The sequence below is a fragment of the Camelus ferus genome, chromosome 24, assembly GCF_009834535.1.
Source record: "Camelus ferus isolate YT-003-E chromosome 24, BCGSAC_Cfer_1.0, whole genome shotgun sequence".
In the NCBI taxonomy this organism is placed as follows: domain Eukaryota; kingdom Metazoa; phylum Chordata; class Mammalia; order Artiodactyla; family Camelidae; genus Camelus; species Camelus ferus.
Window position 1 is genome coordinate 17,906,106 of NC_045719.1, and position 21,431 is coordinate 17,927,536.

The 21,431-nt window shown below is 42.9% G+C and overlaps 1 protein-coding gene across 13 annotated transcripts in view; it reads left to right on the forward strand.

Moving 5' to 3' along the window:
- FHOD3 (formin homology 2 domain containing 3) overlaps positions 1 to 21,431 on the forward strand; it is a 411,926-nt gene that overhangs the window by 304,327 nt on the left and 86,168 nt on the right. For 9 of the 13 annotated variants that reach the window (XM_032467256.1, XM_032467268.1, XM_032467259.1 and 6 more), the window contains 2 exons: positions 16,484 to 16,618; positions 20,896 to 20,946. The exons of 1 other annotated variant lie outside the window; for it this stretch is intronic. In XM_032467256.1, the coding sequence (XP_032323147.1) occupies positions 16,484 to 16,618; positions 20,896 to 20,946 (186 nt within the window). The remainder of the gene's footprint in view (positions 1 to 16,483; positions 16,619 to 20,895; positions 20,947 to 21,431) is intronic. 3 more of the 13 variants (XM_032467258.1, XM_032467264.1, XM_032467265.1) reach the window with 1 other exon arrangement.

Sequence of the window (21,431 nt, forward strand, 5' to 3'; positions counted from 1 at the left end):
CCCTGACAGGGAAGCCCCAGCCTCAGACGACTTCCTGAGCCCTGGAAACCCAGGTGTAGTTTGAGCTGGAAGTTCCAAGAGGGCAGGTTCCCCCAAAGGACTCCTGTCCGTGTCTCCTTTCCCGCTGAGTTTGGCTGAGTGTTTCCTGGGGGTGGTTGAGGGATTAAATGAGGGAAGGGGGGCTGGACCCCAGAGAGCCTTGAGTGCCCTGGGGGGAGACTAGTCTTCATCCTGAGACCCTGGGGATGTAAGGTTTTGAAGCAGCTGGTGATGCACTCTGACTGGTCAACAGTGCAGAAGGAGCCAGTAGGACGAGGCTACAGGGACAAGGGCCACCAGAAGCATTGAGTCCCAGAGAGGGAACCATGCCCAAGAAGGGCAGGGGCCTTGGGGCTTGAGAGGAGCAGTGGGTTTGGGGAGATTAGCTGCCACCTGGAGGGTGGCAGCAGGGGAAGCAAAGTGAGGCTTCAGGCTTACGGGAGCCTAGGGATGTTAGAAACAAGGAAGTGGGAGAGAAGATACTGGAAGAAAAGCAAATTGAGGACGGAGATGTCCATCTTGTGACATGCAAGGCATGAGGAGTCTGTCTGACACCCAGGAGATGCTTGGGGAGCTGGGGAGGTGAGGACTCAGTGGTCCTCGGCTGGAAGAAGGCACTGGGTCGAAATCCCTCAGAGGGAGCCTGCGCGCTGAGACCCCGTCACTGGGGACCAGCATGGTTAGGAGCCTCTCCTGTCCTAAGCTGCCTGTTCTCTCGTCTCTGCATTTCTGCCAGGGGAAATTCATTACCTTGGCCATCCACTGTATCCATAGCAAGGACAGCTTCAAAGAGTTTCTTATTTCCTTTACATTTGCATGTTTTTTCCCCCCAGCTCTCACCACCTGCAGCTTTGAAGAACCATGTAAAGCATCACTTGCAACATCAGATGTGCATTTTCATTAAGACCAGGGAGCCGCTCGGTCTGGCTGCACCGCTGCATCTTACTCTCACCTTGGTAGCTTACATTTTGTGACTGTAAAAAGAGAAAAGTAAGAGGGGCCCTCCAGTCCCAGTCATGTTTGGACACCACCCCCCAAACATGTCAGTTGTATTTATGATAATGTATACTTTTTATACAGTGTAAGTTTTTCTTTTTCCTATTCAGCAATTCTTTGGATGTCTCCCATAATCTATTTTTACCTTTACAAATATTTTCTGCCTTACTAAGAGACATGGTTGCTGTTACTGAGGTATATAGTTCAGTATGACTTGTAAGATTTATGGTTGAGATGTTCTGTATGCCCGTAACTATTGAAGCCCAAAAGACCAGCTCTTAGGAGAAACATGGAACTATTAGGAACAATTGCATTTCTGCAGTGAGAACACACATCTTGTGTCTGAACACCCCTGACTGATAAACTGCCCCACGGGGCCCCATGCAGTACTGGGGGAGCTCTAGAAGTCCATTGCTTTGATTTGGAAACAGGACTCACTTCTCTGAAGTCCTAGGAAGATCAGGCCAACTGAAACACCCCTTCAGGCAGGCCAGCCCACTGTGGAACTGCACCTGGGCATCATTGTGAGCTTGGGATTTTCCATGTTTCTCCCAAGCATGTGAGCGTGTTGGATGTTAATAAAAACTTGGAATCATAAATTGACCTAGGAAGGAAGAACTGAAAAAGCAATATACAAATTAAGTCAAGACAGGGGTATTAAAACGAATCCATCTCCACATCTCCTATTACAGCTTCGTTTATAGGCTCCTTTAGAAACTGAGAGTGTAGCATTAATTTTCACGAAATTGCAGCTTGAGTTGTGCCAAAACAAAACAGAATAAGAAAACCAGAACTATTGGCAAAGGCCCTCGGGGATACAAGATGCAACTGTTTAATGAAAGCAGACTTTAAAAATACTTCAATTTTTAAAAATGTGCTTTTGGAGTTGAAACATTCTAAATATTTTCCTTTGGGGTAGGGTGGGTATAGCTCAGTGTTCGAGTGCGTGCTTAGCTTGCACGAGGTCCTGGGTTCAATCCCCAGTACCTCCACTAAAAATAAATAAATAAAAATAAATATTTTCTTTTTCAAAGAAAACAAAGTTACAAGAATAGTTGAACCTTTCATGTTCAAGTATTCCAATGAAACCAGTGAACAAGCAAACAGCAGTCGCAGCCTAGTAACTTTGCAGCCTCGGGTGGCTGGGAAAGGCCAAGCTTGTTCTCTGTCCATCCCTGCGGCGACATCCCCATCTGGTGGGCCTCTCCGGAAGTGGCGGCTGGAGGCTGGTTTGGTGTTGTGACCGCAGTTACCGAGGGAATAGGAGGGGACATTAAGTCCAGTGTCTAGGGCTGAAGGTGCCTAGACAATCAGTCTTTGTGCTGGGGCTGGAGCGGGCTCTGGGAGTGAGCCCGCCCACGCTTTGAGAGGCGCATGGGCCGGGGAAGACGCTCAGGGCTCAGTGGGAACACCTTGGAGGACCCGCCGGCCCAGGCTTTGAGAGGCCAGGGAGGACTTCCCTGTGGACCTGTCAGAGTGTGCCGTAAGCACTGATTCTGCCCTTTCCCCCTTATGGCAGTGCCACTGTCTGCTGTGAATGACCATCCCCTGCCTGCTTCACAGACTAAAGCCAAGAGTCCTTAGAAGAGTTCGGGCATTGTCCGCCTTGTATAGTCATCCCAGCAGTTTCTCTGACTTCCTGGGAGACTCTGAGCCCAGATATTAGTAGTGATACCTCCTTTGGGAATAATAAGGGATGAATAAAGGATGCAATTTTTAGTTGTACCGTATGACTGTTTATATGAGCTTTGCATGTACACAGTGTAACATTTAAAAGGTGTGAGGGATGTGCAAAGTGAAGCTTCCTTCTGCCCAGTTACGCTCCCCAGAAGCAACCTCCTAGCAACTTCCTATGTGTACTTCCAGAGATAGTTTATGTTTATATCAGCATAGATGTGTTTAATATATCATTTTAATTCTTTTTTTTAATTAAAAAAATTTTTTTAGTTGAAGTATAGTCAGTTTACAACGTTGTGTCAGTTTCTGGTGTACAGCATAATGCTTCAGTCATACGTATACATACACATAATCGGTTTCGTATTTTTTTCATTGTAAGTTATTACAATAGTTCCTTGTGCTATAGAGTAGGACCTTGTTGTTTATCTAGTTTATGTATAGTAGTTAGTATCTGCAAATCTCGAACTCCCAGTTTAGTCCTTCCCAATATATCTGTACACAAACAGTGACACACTGCACAAATTATTTTGCATCCTGCTCTTCCACCTAAAAATATATCTTGGTTCTCTTTCCGCAGCAGTTCTTGTAACTGTTGAGTTCTTTTTAATATTTTTTTCTCCGAGTACTGCCTTCACCTCTCCAGTCCCGTAATGGTGGGCCCTAATCTTTTGCTGTTAGAAATGATACTACAGTGTAATTCTTGTCCGTGTGTCATTTTGCACGTGTGATTAGCTCTAGGAGAAAATCCTAGAAGTAGATTGAGTAAGTCAAGTGTTTGTATACAATTTTAAACTTTGATTGATTTTTGCCCCGTTGCTCTTCGCGAAGGTTGTCCCGGTTTTGGGTGTCGGCCACAGCGCATGCGAGAGCCTGTTTCCCCACGCCTCTGCCAAAGAGGTGCCATTCAGCTCCCCAACCGTCGCTCACCTGGTGGTGAAGAGTTGAAAGTCATTAAAATTTAAATTCGCATTTCTTCTTTTGAATGTGATTGAGCATGATTTCATATGTCCGGACACCTTTAATATTTCCTTTGCTGTGAATTTTCAGTTCATGATCATTGAGTTCTTTTTCTTATTCAGGTGTACAGATTCTTTATAACCTGCAAGAGAAGTGGCAATTATTCTCTGCAGTCATTGGTCCTTTTACAACGTTTATGGTGTTCTTACCATGCAGAAAAATTTAAATTTTTTGTTTCAAGTTGATTAATTTTTTTATGTCCTGGGTTTTGTGTTCCTCAGGAGGAAAACCTTTTCTCCCATGGTTTCTTCTAGTATTTCTATAGCTACAGTTTTCACAGGGCAATATTTTATCTATCTGGAAGTTATTTTGGCATATGGGGTGAGGCAGAGATCCAAGTTACATTTTTTTCAATTGTTTGAGTACCACTTAGTGAATAACCCATCATTTCCCTATCGATTTGTCACATACTAACAGGAATATAGGCTCGTTTTTGTGTCTGTTCAAGCCGTTCCCATAGGAGCATCTGCCATCTCCTCTAGTGCTCACCTCCTCTGATGGATCAACCATTCGCCGTTGTCAGGAGTCCTCCTTCCTCCCAGTCTTTGGCATCTGACTATGTCATGTGCTACCTTGAAACAGTCCTGCTGTTTTTGTCATCTGCTGTTGGAGAGTTTTGTATGGTGATTGACATTGCTGGAATAAAGAGTCTGGGAATATTTGGGGAAGCTGGGACCAGCATCTGGGACTAGGCGAGTGGGAGCCTGCCGTGCTGAGCTCAAGCCCCTCTGAGAGATCTCACCTTCTGTGATTTTGCCTGCAATACTTGTCTCCACCACCGATATGGTAACTCCTTCCTCTCAGTGAAGGTTTCCATGCATTTCTGGCCTATTTTCAGTTTCTTTCGCTCTTGTAGTTCTTAGCTGCTAACAGGTCCATTGGCCAATGCCCTGGGTATAATTTGCTGGTGCCCATGTCCCCCTCATCCTGATTTTCTCCTCCGTGTGGGCTGCTATGTGCGGATCTGGGCACTTGTGTGTTCCTCCTGTTCTCGTCTGCCTTGATTTTTATTATTTCCTGCCTTCAGTAGTATCTACATATGCCTGGAGGTTCTACTTGTCTGGTTTTCCAAATAAATGATCCGTGTGTTTTTCTGGATCCCAAATGCTTGCAGGTTGTGTTCCATCACCTGATCTCCACAGTGCTTTTTAAAAAATGGTGTCAGTGGAGTTAAGAGCTCCATTGTCCCATGGGCTCTAGTTAAATTTTTATTTTTAATTTAAGTGGATCAGAGTAGATTTAAAAGAAACAGCCATCACCGAGAAAATTCTGAATAGCGTATGAAATAAGATAAAAGGCATTGCCTTTCTTTGTGATCATAATTGTTGGCATACAGTCCACAACTGCAACAGAAGGAAAAGGTACCAGTGGGGACTGACTCCCTACCATTCAAAGATGCTGTGTGCCCCTTGTCCAGTGCACCAAGCAGGCTTCCTACCTGCCTGCTGCTAGTTCCTGAGAGCAATCTTGTTACAGACAGTGAGTTCCTGTAAGGCACAGTGTGGTCCTGATCGATTGATGTGTTACATCCAGAGTGCACGAGAGGAGCAGCACTGGTCTGTTGATGGAGTGAGTTTGCAGCAGAGTCTGCCCCCTGATGGCAGCTTCATGCAGTGACTGTGGTCGTTAGGGAACCTGGGCTCTGCGTCAGCCTCCTCCGTGTGCTTTGGACCCGACTCCTTCTCACCATCCCTACTACCATAGATTTAGTTTGGGATTTATGCGTGCCTGGAATATGTATTGCAGTGACACATGTCTTCTATGCTTTCTGAAGTACAAATCTGAACAGGTGGCTTTTCCTGCTTAGAAACTTTGAAATCCTCCCACTACGCGTCCGTGAGCCTAACCTGATGAACATCACGGATGGGATCTCTCACATTTGGGTCCTGCATGTACCTTCCAGTTTCATCAGCCATCAGCATCCTGATCCTCACTGTATTTCAGCCCCGCGGAAATGCTCCCAGGCTCTCCTGAGGCCCCTTCCTTCATATTTGCTCTGCCCTCTGACCAGCCTCCTCTCTTCATTCAGTCGATGCCATCCCATCCTCCAAGATCTAAGTCATGACATCTGTCCTGTAAAACTCCTCTGACTTCCTCAGGCAGAATGAATTGAGACATCCTTGTGGGTTCAGAGACCTCTCTTTCAGCTCTCAGCCCTTTGAATCACTGTGCGTTTATCCTTTTCTTTCTCAAGTGGGGTCCCCAAACTTACAGTGGTCTGAGGTTGCGCACCTGGGTTCCACGAAGCCATGGGATGGAGATGGCTCACCTTTCTGGACCGGTCATTTTATCAACAATTCAGGGGAAAGATCCTTAAGGCAAGCAGGACTGGAGAATCCACGTGCATGTGAATTGCGAAGATAAAGTGCTTTTGCAGGGAACCCCTTTCGGCTGGTCCCATGTTCCTTTTCGTCAGCCTAATTTAGGGCTGCTTTGCTCTTGGGTGGCAGCCATCTCTACACCTCTCCTGCGTGAGATTCCCCAGCCTCCTGCTCCCTGCCCTGGCCTCTCCTTCTTTGTTCAATAACCAGGCAAACAAGTACATGGAGAAGTTTTAACCTCTTCTAATCCTGTTTCCTTCCTTTGGTAAGTGGGATTAGAATAGATTTTTTAAAAAATCAGACAATTCTCTCTTCCTTGTTTACATTTAGAGGGTGTCTCTAGCAGCCATAAGAAGTATGCATTGTCATTCTGTTTGGAAGTGAGAACATTGCGAAATTGTTCATTGAGAGTTAGGTGAGATCTGGAACAAGGAAATGCAAGTGTCAGTCATTGAAATAGTGCAGATGGAACAGCTATGCCCACAGAACTGTGGACACTCACAGACATTCTGTGCTGTGACCAGAGCCGTGGGCCATCATCCCTGCACGTGCACCCTCTCCTAGTGGGACAGAGAAACCCCGAGAGCCAGGTTTCCACTTCTCATTGGCTACAATAGTTTGGCACTGGGATTGTACAAAAATCATAGAGTGAAAATGGGTAGGAAGGTAGCGGGGAAATTTAGATATTCATTCAGCAAGTATTTATCAGGTGCTCACATGCGCCACCTGTGCTGGTGTGGGAATCCAGCATTGATCGAGTCAGACCCTGTCCCTGACTTCATCGAGCTTACACTCTAGTAGCAAACGGAAGACAAGCAAACTGTTAACAAATAAAGAATTTCCACTGCGGTAAACACAGTAAAGAAAATGAACCTTCATAGAAAAGTTGGAGAGAGAGAGGGGCCGTAACGTGGGGAGCCTAGCACAGGTGCTCCGTCCTCATGACGGGCACCTCTGGTAAGACGTCTGGGAAACCGAGTAACCAACGTAAGACCAGTGGACTTTGTCCCTAGTTTTGCCTGGTGGGAGGGGAGGGGGTTTGGGGAGGGAAGGTAAAGAGGGAGATTGAAAAACAGAATGAGTCCACATCTTTCTTCAAATCATGATCCTGATGATCTGGAAGAGTTGGGAAGACACGTGGTGCTCAGAGGAGAGGCATTCGGCCTGGAGTGGAGAGGAAGAGAGGAAGGTGGAAGGGAGGGGCTGGGGGCCGTCAGGGCCTTTGGAAGCTGCCAGGAGAATGGTTTAATTATGGAGCCAAATACAGGTGGACCTGTGACAGGAGAGGACTGACCTTCCGGCTGGACAGCTCACTTGGTCTTAGACAGGAGGGTGGGGAGTGAGGGGAGTGAGGGGGAACGGGCAAGAACTGCTCTGGGCCTGAGATCGGGGCCTTCAGGAGGGCAGGCGGACAGGCTGAAGCGTGATGCCTGCTTTTGAGATTTCCTCTTGATCATTGGTTTTAAAGTTTGACTTTTATATGCCTTGACGTATTTTTGTCATGTTTCGTGTGTTTGGGGCTTGTTGAAATTCTTGGATCTGTGGGTTATAGTTTTTGTCAAAATGGGAAAATTTTCAGTTCTCATTTCTTCAAATTTTGGGGGTACTTTTCACTTCTCCTTTCTTTCAGTGACTCCAATTGCACATATATTGGGCACCTTGAAGTTTTACAAAGTTTATTAGCATTCTGTTGATTTTTTTTTTTTGTCTTTTTTCTCAATGTGTCTCATTTTGAACAGTTTCCACTTCTGTACTTTCAAGTTTGCTAATTTTTTTTCTCAGGTGTCAATCACCTGTTTCAACTGGGGTCTTTTCTTAATTGAAGTCTAACTGACATACAACATTATAGTCATTTCAGGTATACAGCATAATGATTGAACATTTGTATTGATTGCAAAAGGATTGCCATCGTAAGTCTAGCTATGATCTGTCATCACACAAAATTCCAATTTTTTTTTCTTGTGATAAGAACATTTAAGATTTACTCTTTGAGCAATTTAAAAATATGCAGCACAGTTACTGACTGTAGTGAGCATGCTGGACAGTACATCCCCATGACTTATTTATTTTGTATCTGGACATTTGAATCTCTTAATCTCCTTCACTATTTCACCCAAACCCCACCCTTTTTCTCTGGCAACCACCAATCTGTTCTCTGTATCTATGAATTTTTTTTTATCGTGTTTGTTCATTTGTTTGGTTTTTCTTAGCTTCTACCTGTGAATGAGATTATATTGTATTTGTCTTTCTCTGCCTGACTTATTTCACAAAATCCTTCTATGTTGTCACAAATGGGAAGGGTTTGTTCTTTTCTATGGCTGTATAATATTCCATTGTGTGTATCTAGAGCACATCTTCTTTATTCATTCATTCATCAATGGACATTTAGGTTATTTCCATATCTTGACTATTGAAATAATGATGCAGTGAACATAGGGGTTCATATGTCTTCTCAAATTAGTGTTTTTGTTTTCTTCAGATGAATACCCAGAAGTGGAATTTTGAGGTCCTATGGTCATTCTATTTTTAATTTTTTGAGGAACCTCCATATTGTTTTCCACAGTGAATGCACCAATTTACATTCCCACCAACAGTGAACAAATGTTCCCTTTTCTCCACGTCCTTGCCAACACTTGTTCTTTCTTGTCTTTTTGATAATAACCATTCTGACATATGTGAAGTGATATCTCACTGATGATTAATGAAGTTGAGTGTCTTTTCATGTGCCTTTTGGCCATCTTTATGTCTTGACTGGGCTCTTTTTTATACCTTGCCTGTCTGAACATGTTAATAGTTTCTTTAACTTCTTAAATCTATGGACTATAGTCATAATAACTTTTAACATTCTAGTCAACTAGTTCGATCTTCTGTGTTATCTCTAGATTGTCTTCAATTGATAGATTTTATTTCCTCTTTATGGGCTGTATTTTCCTAATTATTTTCACGCCTGGTCATTTTTTAATGGATGCCACACCTTGTAAATGATCTTTTTTTGTGTTCTGGTAGATATTCTTCAGCTTTGTTCTATGACGAGGTTAATTCAGAAAGCTTGATCCTTGCTGGCCTCGTGACTTTAGCTATGTTAGGCAGGACCGGAGCTATGTTGAGTCAAATATTTCACCACTGCTGAGACAATACCCTTTCTACAACTTTAACTGATGCCCCGATCCTGTGGCTTCTGCTTCTCCCAGCTGCATACTCCCTCCCCACCTTCCAGTTCAGACTGCTGGGTGCAGGGCTATGGTGAGCTCAGCCTTCTCCACCAGAAGCCTTACAACCCACTGCACAGCTTGCCTTGGGATAAGCTGCCTTCAGGGCAGGAACCCACTATGCATTCACTCGGCCGTTGCCAGGGCCACAGGGTCCTGTGCAAAAGGCATGATCTCAGCAGGTCATCGTGTGTTTCCCCCTGAGAGAATGGGTTGGGGATGCAGACACACTGAGATTAGCGTGTACAAACTGCTTTGACCAGACACATCCTGGTTACTCAATAGTTAATTGACTCATCAAGTTGACGAGTCATGCAACTCTTCTAAGTGCCAGGACACAGAGACAAATGAGAAGGTAGGATCTGGCCCAGAAACTTGGACTGCCAAGAGGAAATATAATAACATATATGGAAGTGATACAGACCACACTTAGGGTAGCAGTCATTTCTAGGAAAAAAATGAAAAAAACATTTCTGCCGACACACGTACTGTGGCAAGTGCTGCAGGAATGGTGCTTCACTCAGTACCAGTGGTGTGGGGACGGGGGAGGAACAGGTCAGTACCGGGGCTCTGGCCTGACAGGCCTGTTCAAAAGCCCAGCTCTGCTGCTCCATCCTGAACTTAACTGCTCTTTGCCTCAATTTCCTCATCTTTTATAAAGGGGATAATAAAAGAACTTAGTACAAGATGTTGTAGGGATTAAAAGAGCCATTTCGTGTAAAATAATTGGCACACTGTACTGTCCCCATAAATGTTAACTATTATTACCAGCCATATTTCAGTGCAGCTGAATTCCTGTTCCAGACATCCTAGTGAGGGAGGCTTGAACCAGATGCGATTTCTGGGACAGTTCCTGGAGCCTGTTACAGGCAAGATTAAATATTGTAATTCCTCTCACTCAGAGTCTATCATCTGCTCAGTTGCAAAATCTCTCTGGCCTCTGGCCACTTGCGTTCTTAAGTGGCTTCACTTGGTTGCAACTGCCTTGGGTGTAACTGAGATGACTTCAGCTTTCCAGGTGCGTTCGGGGTGGCACGCAGTCCCGAGGATGGACCCAGCTGGTGGCTGTGATGGGAAGGTTCAGATCAAATCCACAGCCCGCTCTAGCCCCTCAGGCTGCGGGCTGCCAGTGTCATGTTCCAGACCTGGCCTTGGGGACCGCAGCTCAAGCCTTCCCCTGCATCTGTAGATTTTAGACCCCCCAACATAGAGTGATGTCTGCCGAGTGCCTGCTATCACTCAGGTGCTCTTCTAAGCACACTCATACATACACCGTCATGTAAACCTGTTAGTTCTTCACGAGTTGGAAGTATTATTATCTCCTTTTTACGGACAAGTAAACTGAGGCTCAGAGAGGTTAAATGACTGGCCATATTCACGTTATCTCAATCCAAAGCTTGTCCTCAGGCTGGCCGAGATTAACCCTTGCAGCAGTTTCCAATCGCTGTGGGCATTTTCCTGAAAGATTTAATAGGAAAGATAAAAATCTGTTAAAGATGCCTTTATAAAGAGAAACATTTACCATACTAGCTTGAATTTTGGTGTTTGTTTTGTTTTGTTTTGTTTTGTTTAACAGTGATTTGGGATATTCCGTTCATATGGTTTGATGCATCCCAGCATTGGTACTACAGGTGAGCTTACTTCCAGAAACAGGGTTTATAGGACCAGGGTTTATATTCTCACATCTTGGGCTTCTCTCATTAAAGGGAGGCCTGGGGAAACTTAATTTACTAATATTATATTTGTGACTCTTTGTTTCCAGAGGGGCCAAAGTGGTTTATGTGCATCCAGAACAGACAGGCTCACAGGGTGCTTTCACTCTCCCTGCCGCTCCAGGAGTCTGGATTGGGGCCCCCAGGAGAGTGGACCTTGAACTGGGGGAGGCGTTTCTGCTTCGTTTGAGGGAAAGAGGAACTCATCCTCACTGCTTTGTGTTAGCAGCTCAAATTTCCATTCTTTTCTTTCAGAGCTGAAAGTATCAAGGAAAGAGGCTCCACGTGCTGTGAACGCTGCCTGTGGTGCGTTCACTGGTTTCCCCTGGCCTCACACGATCGGCCTTTGCAGGGTCTCAAGGGACAGGATCATGGGCATTTCCCTTCCTGAGAGGCGCCCGGTGGGGCTGGGGGGATGACAGCATCTCCTGGACAAGATGGAACACTTCGCTTTCCCAAGTTCTAATACCATTCTGACATTAAACAAGCTCTAATATTTCCATTTGAAACAAGGAAACGATGTTAATGTTTGATGTACAGAAGGTTCACTGTGACCTCATTAGTACAGCCACTAATGACCCATCATTAAGTTGTTACGTATGAAGTTTCTCCAGAAGCAAGCTGATGTATTTTAAAGAACAAACTAAAGTCAGAAGTGGAAGGGAAAAATGTCAGGGTCCTTATTTCCCCCCTCACTCAGGAGTGTAAGCCAGCAAGCTCACTCCTCTCTCCTCCCTCTGCGAAGAGAACTCAAAAGATGAAGACCACCACACAGGCAGGCTGGGAGCTGAGCTGAATCAAATTTGCCTAAAATAATTCTCCTGTGTGGCGTACCTTATTTCTTTGTTTTGTTTTTAAATTCTGTTACTGGACATAACTTTTAATGTTTAGCTAGCTTGGGGCTTCAAAGATAGTTGATATTAACTCTCAGTTATTTATGTACCCAAGAAGGACTTTTGATTGTTAAAGAGAGCTAGGATGACTTTTAAAAATGTATTCCAGGCTTACAGGAAATTGTAGATCCCTACAGAAAATTACAGAGCAATAATGAACATTATATATAAAGTTGAAGCCTTGATCTCTTTTCTTCTTCCCTAGAGAGGACCACGACTGTGAACTTGGTGTTTATCATTTCCATATACGTCTTCTAATATATACATAGCCCTAAGTGGTGTGTGGCTTTGCTTTTCATGTATTTAAACTTTAGAGAAATGATAGTGTTCGTGTTCTTCAAACTATATGTCACTATCAGTATATTGTGCTTTTTAAGAATCATCCAAGTTAGTCTCATTCATTTTCTCAGGTATAGGGTATTCCTTTGTACAAATACACTGTAATTTATTTTGTTTTCTATTTATAGATACTTACGTTGTTTCTACTTGTTAACCATTAGCAGTACAAAACAGCGTAACATACAGTATTCTTGTAAATGTCGTCTTAACCCATGAGGAAGTTACTCTCTAGTATAAACCTAGGAGTGGAATTGCTGGGTCGTAAGATATGCACATCTTCAAATGTATTAATTTTTTCTCTGAAATGATTTATCAACTTAGCCTCCCAGAAGCAGTATCTGAGAGTTCTTGTTGTCTGGTTTGGTGCCAATGCTTAGTTTCTCAGGCATTAATCTTTGTCAGTCTACAGTCTGAGAGGTGTGAGACAATGTATCTCTCTGGGTTTAGCTTACATTTGCTTTCTCTGATTTCTGGTGATTTCTAGTTATCATTCATGTATTTGTTGGCTATTTAATTTTCTTCTGCAGTGAATTGCCCATTATCTTTTGCTCATTTGTCCATTTTTCTACTGAATAATTTGTCTTTTTCATACTGATTTAGAGGAATTCTCTTTGTATTATGTTTATTAATACTTTATGGTTTACGTGATGTAATTAGCTTCTCCCAGGCTGTGGCTTTTCTTTATCCTTATGTAATCTTTCACTGTATACAAATTTAAAATTTCATATATGCATCTGTATTAAATTTTCCCTTTTCAATTGCCCTTTTGGGTTTCCGGTCTAAAAAATTCTTTTCTGTCCTAGAAGTTGTAAAGTTTGGCTTTTTACATTTTTCACTTAAGCTTCCCAGAACTTATTTTTGTGTTTGGTGTGAAGAAGGGCCAACTCTGTTTTACTAATAATTGTCTCAGCACCACTGATTACGTGGTCCGTTACTTTCCTAACAACGTGTGATGACACGCCTATCATAAATCAGGATTCCACGTATGTGTGAGTCTCTGTCACTCCATGTTTCTGTTCTCGCACCATGACCACATTCACACTTGATCATTGTGGTTTTAGATTGGGCTTGAAATCTGGTGGGGCCAGGGACCTGCTTTGTTCTTACTCAAAATTGTTATCCTCAGACCTCAGTTCCTCCATAAAAATTTTGGAGCCAACTCTTTACGTTCCATGTAAAACCCTTTTGGAATGTTGAATGGAATTGACTTGGAATTGTACTGGGATTGTAGAGACTGAAAAAAGGAATTGGCATTTTGACTGTAATGAATCTTTCTATATGTGACTGGGATAGAGTTGTCAAGTTTGGGTCTTTTAATAAAGTTTTATAAAGATATTTCATAGAGTTAGTTAAGTGATTCATAGTTACGTTATGGTTAACTTGGTAGGTTTCTGCTGATATATGAAACTACAGTTGTTATATGTACATTTTATATTGAGAAGCCTTGCCAGACTCTTATTAATTCTAATAACTTGTAGATTTTCTTGTATTTTCTATATAGATGGTATTATCTGCAAATAATGGCCTTGTATTTCTTTCTCTTCCTTATGCTTTTTTTGGTTTTGTTTTTCTTATCTTGGTGTCCTGGCTCAGACCACCAGAATAATGTTAAACACAGGCAATGCTGGGGGTTATCCTTGTATCGTTTCTAATATTAAACAGCTGTTAGTGTTTCAGCATTAAGAATGATGCTGAGCATCGCTTTTATGTTTTTTAATTTTTAAAACTATTTTTATTGAATTATAGTCAGTTTACAATGTTGTGTCAATTTCCAGTGTAGAGCACAATTTTTCAGTTATACATGAACATCCATGTATTCATTGTCATATTCTTTTTATCTGTGACCTAAATTTTCTTTACTAAGTACCCACTGTCAGGTTTTAAAAGCTCTCTTCTTTTCCTAAGAATAATCAATTTATTCTATTCTTGCTTTTGAAATTGTCGAGTTGACCCCTCATTATGCTTGAGAAGAAGCATCCTGAAAATCTTGACACGTAGTCTTTTCATTATAGTACTCTTTGAATGTTTCTAATTTTCTTCTTTGACCTGAGTTAATTAGAAGCATTTAAAATTTTCCCAGTTATGTAGATTTTTCAGATTTATCTTGTTACCTATTTTTAACTCAGTTGCATTGTGGTTAGGAAGGTAGCCCACATGAAAACAAATGTTGGTTTTCATCTGTGAGCTTGAGTTTTGTGGCAGGATTGATGGTCAGTTTTTGAATAGTGTAGTTGAGAAGACTGTTTTCTTTCCTTTGGGGCAGCAGGCAGTATGTGTTCACATGCTAGATCGAGCTGATTAATCAGGTAAACACATCTATTAGATCCATGACAGTTTCCGTCAATCTCTGTGCGAGAGGCATAGGAAACCCTTCACTCTGATTGTGAATTAGATTTGGCTGCATGTAACAGAAAAATAAATGAGTAACAGTAGCTTAAATAAGATAGAGGTTATACAGGGTAGTCTGGACTTTGTTTACGTGAAAGATAAATGAAATCCTCTCTATGCCCAAGGATCCAGGGTTGATGTAGTACCTCCCTAGTGAGTCTGGAGTATACGATTTGGCTCCTCCCTCCCTGTAGCTGTTAGGGATGGTGGTTCCTTCCCTCTGCTTCTCCTCCGTCTCTGACTGATAGCCAGAAGCACCTCACTTTTTCTAGGGAGAACAGCTATGGGACTTATGGCTAGATGTGTGTGATTTAAGAGTCACATCTGTCTCCGTACTAGGGGGCCTTGTGTTCCCCGCCAGGCAGGCATGTTATCATAAAATTCAAGTAGGCTTTTACCCAAGCTGTATGTCAGAAATATTTGTTTTTTTTTTTTTAATTGAAATATAGTCAGTTACAATGTGTTGACTTCTGGTGTACAGCATAGTAGTTCAGTCATACATATACATATATATATATATATTTGTTTTCATATTTTTTTCATTATAGGTTACTATAAGATATTGAATATAGTTGCCTGTGCTATACAGAAGAAATTTGGGTTTTTTTAATCTATTTTATATATAGTAGTTAGTATTTGCAAATCTCAAGCTCCCAATTTATCTCTTCCCACCCCTTAACCATAAGTTTGTTTACTATGTCTCTGAGTCTGTTTCTGTTTTGTAGATAAGTTCGCTAGTGTCTACTTTTTCTTTTTTTTTTTTTTTTTTTTTTAGATTCCACATATGAGTGATACCATATGGTATTTTTCCTTCTCTTTCTGGCTTACTTCACTTAGAATGACGATCTCCAGATCTATCTATGTTGCTGCAAGTGACATTATTTTATTCTTTTTTGTGGCTGAGTAATATTCCATTGTATAAGTATGCTATGGCTTCTTTAAGAAATATTTGTATCTTAACTTAGAAATTTATTTTCCCCAACAGGTGAAGGCCCAATTGTCCATAACAGATTTTGTTTATTATTCCCCAGAGGTCTGGCAGACTCCTCTCCCCAGCTAACCCTCTTCTTTATTTTCCATGTAGTTATGCAATTTTACCTTTTCCCACCCATTCTCCTGACTTCACATTTCCTGGGACACCCTTGTGGTTCGTCACTGAGGCCTTCCCCCCACTGACCGTCCTCATCACACTGTCACCCCATCTCCAGTGAACAGGCTGGCTTGTCTGTGGGATGGTTCCAGGAGTCGAGTGCTGTCCGTTGAACAAACTGCCTGTTCTTGGATGCTTCTTGACATGGAGTGAAATTTCCTTAATTCCATTCAGATTTCAGACCATTGCTACCTTTTCCTCCTTATCTGTCATTACAACACCTCGTTTTAAGATGACAATTATGTTGATGAAGTACATTGAGAAACTTGCATATGGCAAAATATTTTTAGTCCATGTAAGATGGAAAACGGTTTCAGACTGAAGGTTGGTTCCAGCTCATCAAAGGCTTACCATAGGCCAAGTTTAAAATGTGTGTGCACGCACACCTGTGTGTGTGTGTACGGAGATGGAGAACATGCATTTATATTTTGTGTGTGTTCCTGAGATGCTTTTTGATAATAACAGCACCCATTATTGATGACTGCTAATATGCCAAGCATGTTGCTTGGTATTTTATTATGGCTAATCGCCTTTTTGTCCTCTTACCACATAAAGCAGTTTCCTTATCTCCATTTCCAGATAAAGATCTTGAAACAGAAGACCTGAGACACACAGTAATCTCCCCCGTGCGTTACCTAGGTGCTAGCAGGCCCTCAGTCCCAACCAGGGGCTGACCGATTCCCACATCAGTACTTTGAATCCTAGGCCAAGCCACTCAAACGGTAATTTATTGTATCTTCAGGTCATCACTGAGTGGTCTTCTCACATCATCGTTTAAGCAGCACCAAGAGTCCTTGGCAGCGGAGAGAGAGAGGAGGAGACAGGAGAGAGAAGAAAGGTTGCAGAGGATAGAACGGGAGGAAAGAAACAAATTCAAGTAAGAAAGATCTTTAAGATTTTTTAAATGATGAGCTGAAACTTAAAGCACACGCCTTCGCCGTTGTGTATGGTTAATACTGGCGTTAAAGCGTTCGGAATTAATATGCTTGCTTCAGATGCTGTCTCTGTTTCCAGGGAACAGCAAGAGGGTACCTGGAAAAGGTTATATCTGGTTTATTGTGGCCTGTCTTCCTTAAACCATATGGCAGGAAGCACAGCCAGCCAAATTCAATTAAGGACGTGTGTGCTCCTGGGTCCTTCATTATCTAATATGGTCTCATCCAGGCCTTCCTGAACACAGAGAACCTAATTGTCTTCATCTGCCATTTCCCCTGAAGCTACTCATGTTTTATTCACATTCTACTGGATGCCTAAAACAAGATGCCTGTCTCCCTTTCTGGTTTGTTTCTTGCTCCCTGTAGCAATATTTAATAGGTTTTTGTAAGCAATGATGTTTCCTCTGTGGGGAAGAGAAAGGCGTTGTGCTGGCTACTCCCAGCCCACTGCCCCCTGATCTCCTTGGTCTGTGTCCAGCTCCAGGGATGTGTTCCTGGGTGTGGCCCACTGCAGCTCCCACGTCTTGGCCTGTCTGGATCCAGTGTCACTTCTTGTCTCCTCCAGCCAGACCAGCTCTTCCCTCATCCTCCTGGTCGACCTCCTAACACTCCACTCCCTGGGTTCATGCTGGGCAGTGCTTTTTAAAATGCTGAACACTTGCTGTGTCTTTTCTTCCACATTTCATTACTTCCCTCTTGCGTCCCCCGCTCCTCCCCTCTCCCTCCTTCCTCTTCCCATTTCTCTCTCCTGTAGCATCTACACTCTTTCTTCTTTTTATTTCTTCCCGTCTCCATCTCCTGTTTCCTCAGTTCACGTTCTTTGACAATTTCCCCTCAGTTACTCCGAGTTAAATCTAAAAAGAATATCAAACATTGTCAGTGAGGACTGGCAGGTTCAATAATGTTTTCTCCAGCCACCAGAAAGAGGATGTGTAATCGTAGAGATGATCAAAACGTGAGCCGAGTTGTGAACTTGCCCTAACTTTTAACTCACTGCTATAAGAACACAACTTTCCCAAGTCTGTGGGTGAAGCTGTAAGAGGGGGTTAGTGGGCTGTGTGAAGTAAACCCACATCATTCTCACACCGTATGTAATGGTGCGGTATACCTTGAGCTGTCAGGTTTCTGCCAGAGGATATGTGGAAATGCCGGACCTGTAAGCACCGTTTCTCCATGAGGCAGCTCTGGAAGTCATCACTTTTGGAAAGACCCATTTGTAAAACCATGGGAACAGGTTAAGTGCTTCCTGATTCAGGGCTTTCTGAGAGGTTCGTGTATTCTACCACCAAAGGGCAGCAGAGAATCTGACAGAAACACATGGAAAAATTCAAAGATTCACTTACACATCGAAAGATTTTCATTGAAAACCTGTAAAACAGGGAGCCAGTCCTGGGGAGGAGGGAGCCAGCACATCCCGTCCTGTCTCTTCTCCTTGGTCACTCTGTGCATCCGTAAATCACGGACAGATGTAAAGCGTGGAGCTCTGGAAACTCTGAACTGTAAGAGGGAGCAGGTGAATTGGGGGATGGAGGCTAGCATTCAAAGTTCCACCAAACCCCCGAGAGTTTACCATTTTTCCTCTCCAGTATCACATGGCATGTACTCAAAGGCATCCCCAAAACCAGAGGCCCACACCAGGTGTGAACTGGAAGAGCTCTAAGAGAAGGCCTCTCTTTCTGGACTGAGGAGCAGCACAAGGAATTCCTGAGGGTCAGAGAGTTGACAAATCTCTTTTTTCCTTCGTTTCTTCTCTCTACCCCAGCCTCCAAGCGATATTGTTGCAGAAGCATAGTGAAGGCAGCAGTGTCCAGGCAGGGGGCGACAACTCTGAGGGAGAGAACCCTTCCTGTGATCAGAAGAGCAGACTCACAAGAGCTGTAGACAAATCACCATTTTCCTCTCCGTGTCCTCCTGCCGCATTGCCCCGTATGCAGGTGGAGTTACTGAAGGTCCGCAGCAGAGCAGGGAAAATAAAGCCTAAGCTTTCTGGCCAGAGGACCAAGAAAGGAGACTCAAAGAATCCAGAAAATGATAGGAAAGTCACAAAGAGTAGAGAGAACCAGAGAGCAACCCTGAGCTCATCTCCAGCCTGTGCACGCATGGCTCAATGCCTAAACAGCATGCCCCAGACTTCAAGAACTAAGTACAGAACACAGCACCGGTCAGGTCCCAGGCTGGCCCCTGGGGGGTGCACACAAGCGCCTGATATGAATAGCACTAAGAACGTTTGAAAACTGAGCTAATATTGGAACCAATATCAGAAGACAGTTAGAACTTGCAGGCTGAGCCCATCTTAGTTGATTGCCTGCTGAAAGAAAATGATCAAGGTTCTTCATAGAATTTAAATAAGACCCAGAGTTTAAAATAAGACCCAGAGTTACAGAATATTTAAAAAGTACAGAATGCAGTCCAAAACCACTTGTCATACACAACCCAGGGACATCTGAAAAGGAAAAGAGAATCAAAATATGCTAACCACAAAAGGGACATAGATGCTGTCATTATCAGACAAAGACTTTAGAGCAGCTGTTATACACATGTTCTAAGATGTAAGGGCAAATACTTTTGAAACAAATGAAAAGATAAGTCTCTGCAAAGAAATAGAAGATGTAAAGAAAAGGCAAAATGGAAATACACATAGAACTGAAAAATACAATAACCAAAATAAAAAATTCATTGAATGGTTTTAATAGCAGAATAGAGATGAGAGAAGAAAGAGTCAGTGAATTTGAAGATAAGACAATAGAAATTATCCAATCTGAAAAACAGGACAAAATACTGGAAAAAATGAACAGTGCCTCACAGACCTGGGGAGCAATAGTACATCTAGCACTCATGTCCCTGAAGTCTCAAGAATCAGCGAGAGTGCGTTGCAATACACATTCAGCACACACGCTGGCAGAGTGAGAACTAGACCCAGGAAACCTGTCTTCAGAGACCGTGCTCATAACTATCCACAGTTTTCTCTTGGTTCCAAAAGGATCTCACTTGTCATTTAAGAGCACAGAGAGATCCTGGCAAAATAACCCTTGTCCAGGAAGGAATGCTGGCCATCAGGACAGACTGCACGGAACTATTAATCACGATGACTGCAGTTCCATCCTGAAAATCTGAGTATGTCAATGAAAAGAAATTCAAAAAAGAACATAGGAAGCGCTTTATAAAGCGGCCGCTGGGATCACCCAAATGCCTGACCCTTCATCAGCCACTCGCTCACGCTCCTTGTGCTTTTTTCTTTGTTAAGCATTATTATCTGTTGTGACTTTTGTTAGTTAAGTTTCCCGTGTTATGGGAAATATTACTTCTAGTGTGGAAAGTGCTGAGGATGGATGTTCATAAATGATAACGGATTTGTGTCTGTGTTGCTTTTTCTCCCCGTCGTCACCTGCTGTAGTTGCTCTGACTTAACACCCCTTTAGATCCAGTTCCCAGTGCACAGAAGGGTGGAATCTTTGAGCTACCTTAGGAGCCCCAGTATAGGAAACGGTGATGTCAGAATTCTCCAGGAAAACAAATGGTTTACTGAGAAGGGATTGACCACACCGTCTTAAATGAAGATTCAAGTTGGAACCTCACCAGGAAGAACAGAAAAGCAAACATTAAAATTAGACAAAGCTGGGCATCTCGTTGATAAAGGCAGAAGAGCCTGCATGAAGCAAGAGTATCCAGTGAGCCCTGCTCAGAGACGGAGAACGTGAGGGATGCAGAGGAAGAATCGTGCGGTAGAAGGAGTGTCCAGGTGGTAGCGTGCAGTGCAAAATGCCCAAGACACTTGGGCGAACTCAGATTTAAGTCTTGGGGTGCATGTTGGGGAACTACCAGAGCTTGATTGGATGTTAATCACCTCTGAAAGCTGCTGCTTGCTTGTCATTGCCATGTTTTACTTCTGTATTGCTTCCCCTTTTAAAAATCTTTTGGTCTCTTCTCCCCCCCCCCCACCATATACTTAAAATTCTTCTTTCTGAAGAGTAATTATAGGAGTCTCTGTGTAAATCCAATAACCTCATGTTTTCACCCCTGTGATTTTATAGAAAACTCATCGTATTTAGTACTTTTAATGTATAGCCTTTATTTTTTTAAAATTCAGCCACAGTCACTTTCCATTTCTGAGGTAATGGTGGCCTTTCATGATATATTCCGTTGAAGTTTTCTTGGCTATTTTATGATCTAATGCTCTGTTTTCCTTCTCCACTTTGTTTCTTCTGCATATTCCCATTAGTCGAGAGTATTTAGACAAAAGAGAGGAGCAAAGACAAGCAAGAGAAGAAAGGTTTGTATATCTCTTCTTTCCTGTTGTCACCAAATGGCATGAGACTTTGCACTCTTAACCAAGCATGCGGAGTGTGTGTTAATTACAATATAATAGCTTCACCTAAGATACTTGAGACCTTGGGTACCTGGCATTTTGCAGAATAGAGTGTCCTGGTTATCTAAATTTTCCCCAAAAGTACAGATTTATTATTAGTGCCATAATGATGTGGGGTATATGTGTCTGTTCCTCCAAAACTCTTTTCCAAATGAGCACATTAGTTTAGCATACTGGCACATGGTATGTATTTTAAATGTCCTGCATCTCCGCTACTAAGCCTGGTTTAGTTTTGCCTCTTGTGTGTTTCCAAGTGACTTGTTCAGCGTTCCTTTTACAAATATTTGAGCACACGTGTTATACCAGACACTGGCTGGGGTGCCAAACCCTCCTGAGACTCTTGCTGGAGGTGCCTGATCATTTACTGTCTCCCCACTGATCCGTACTCA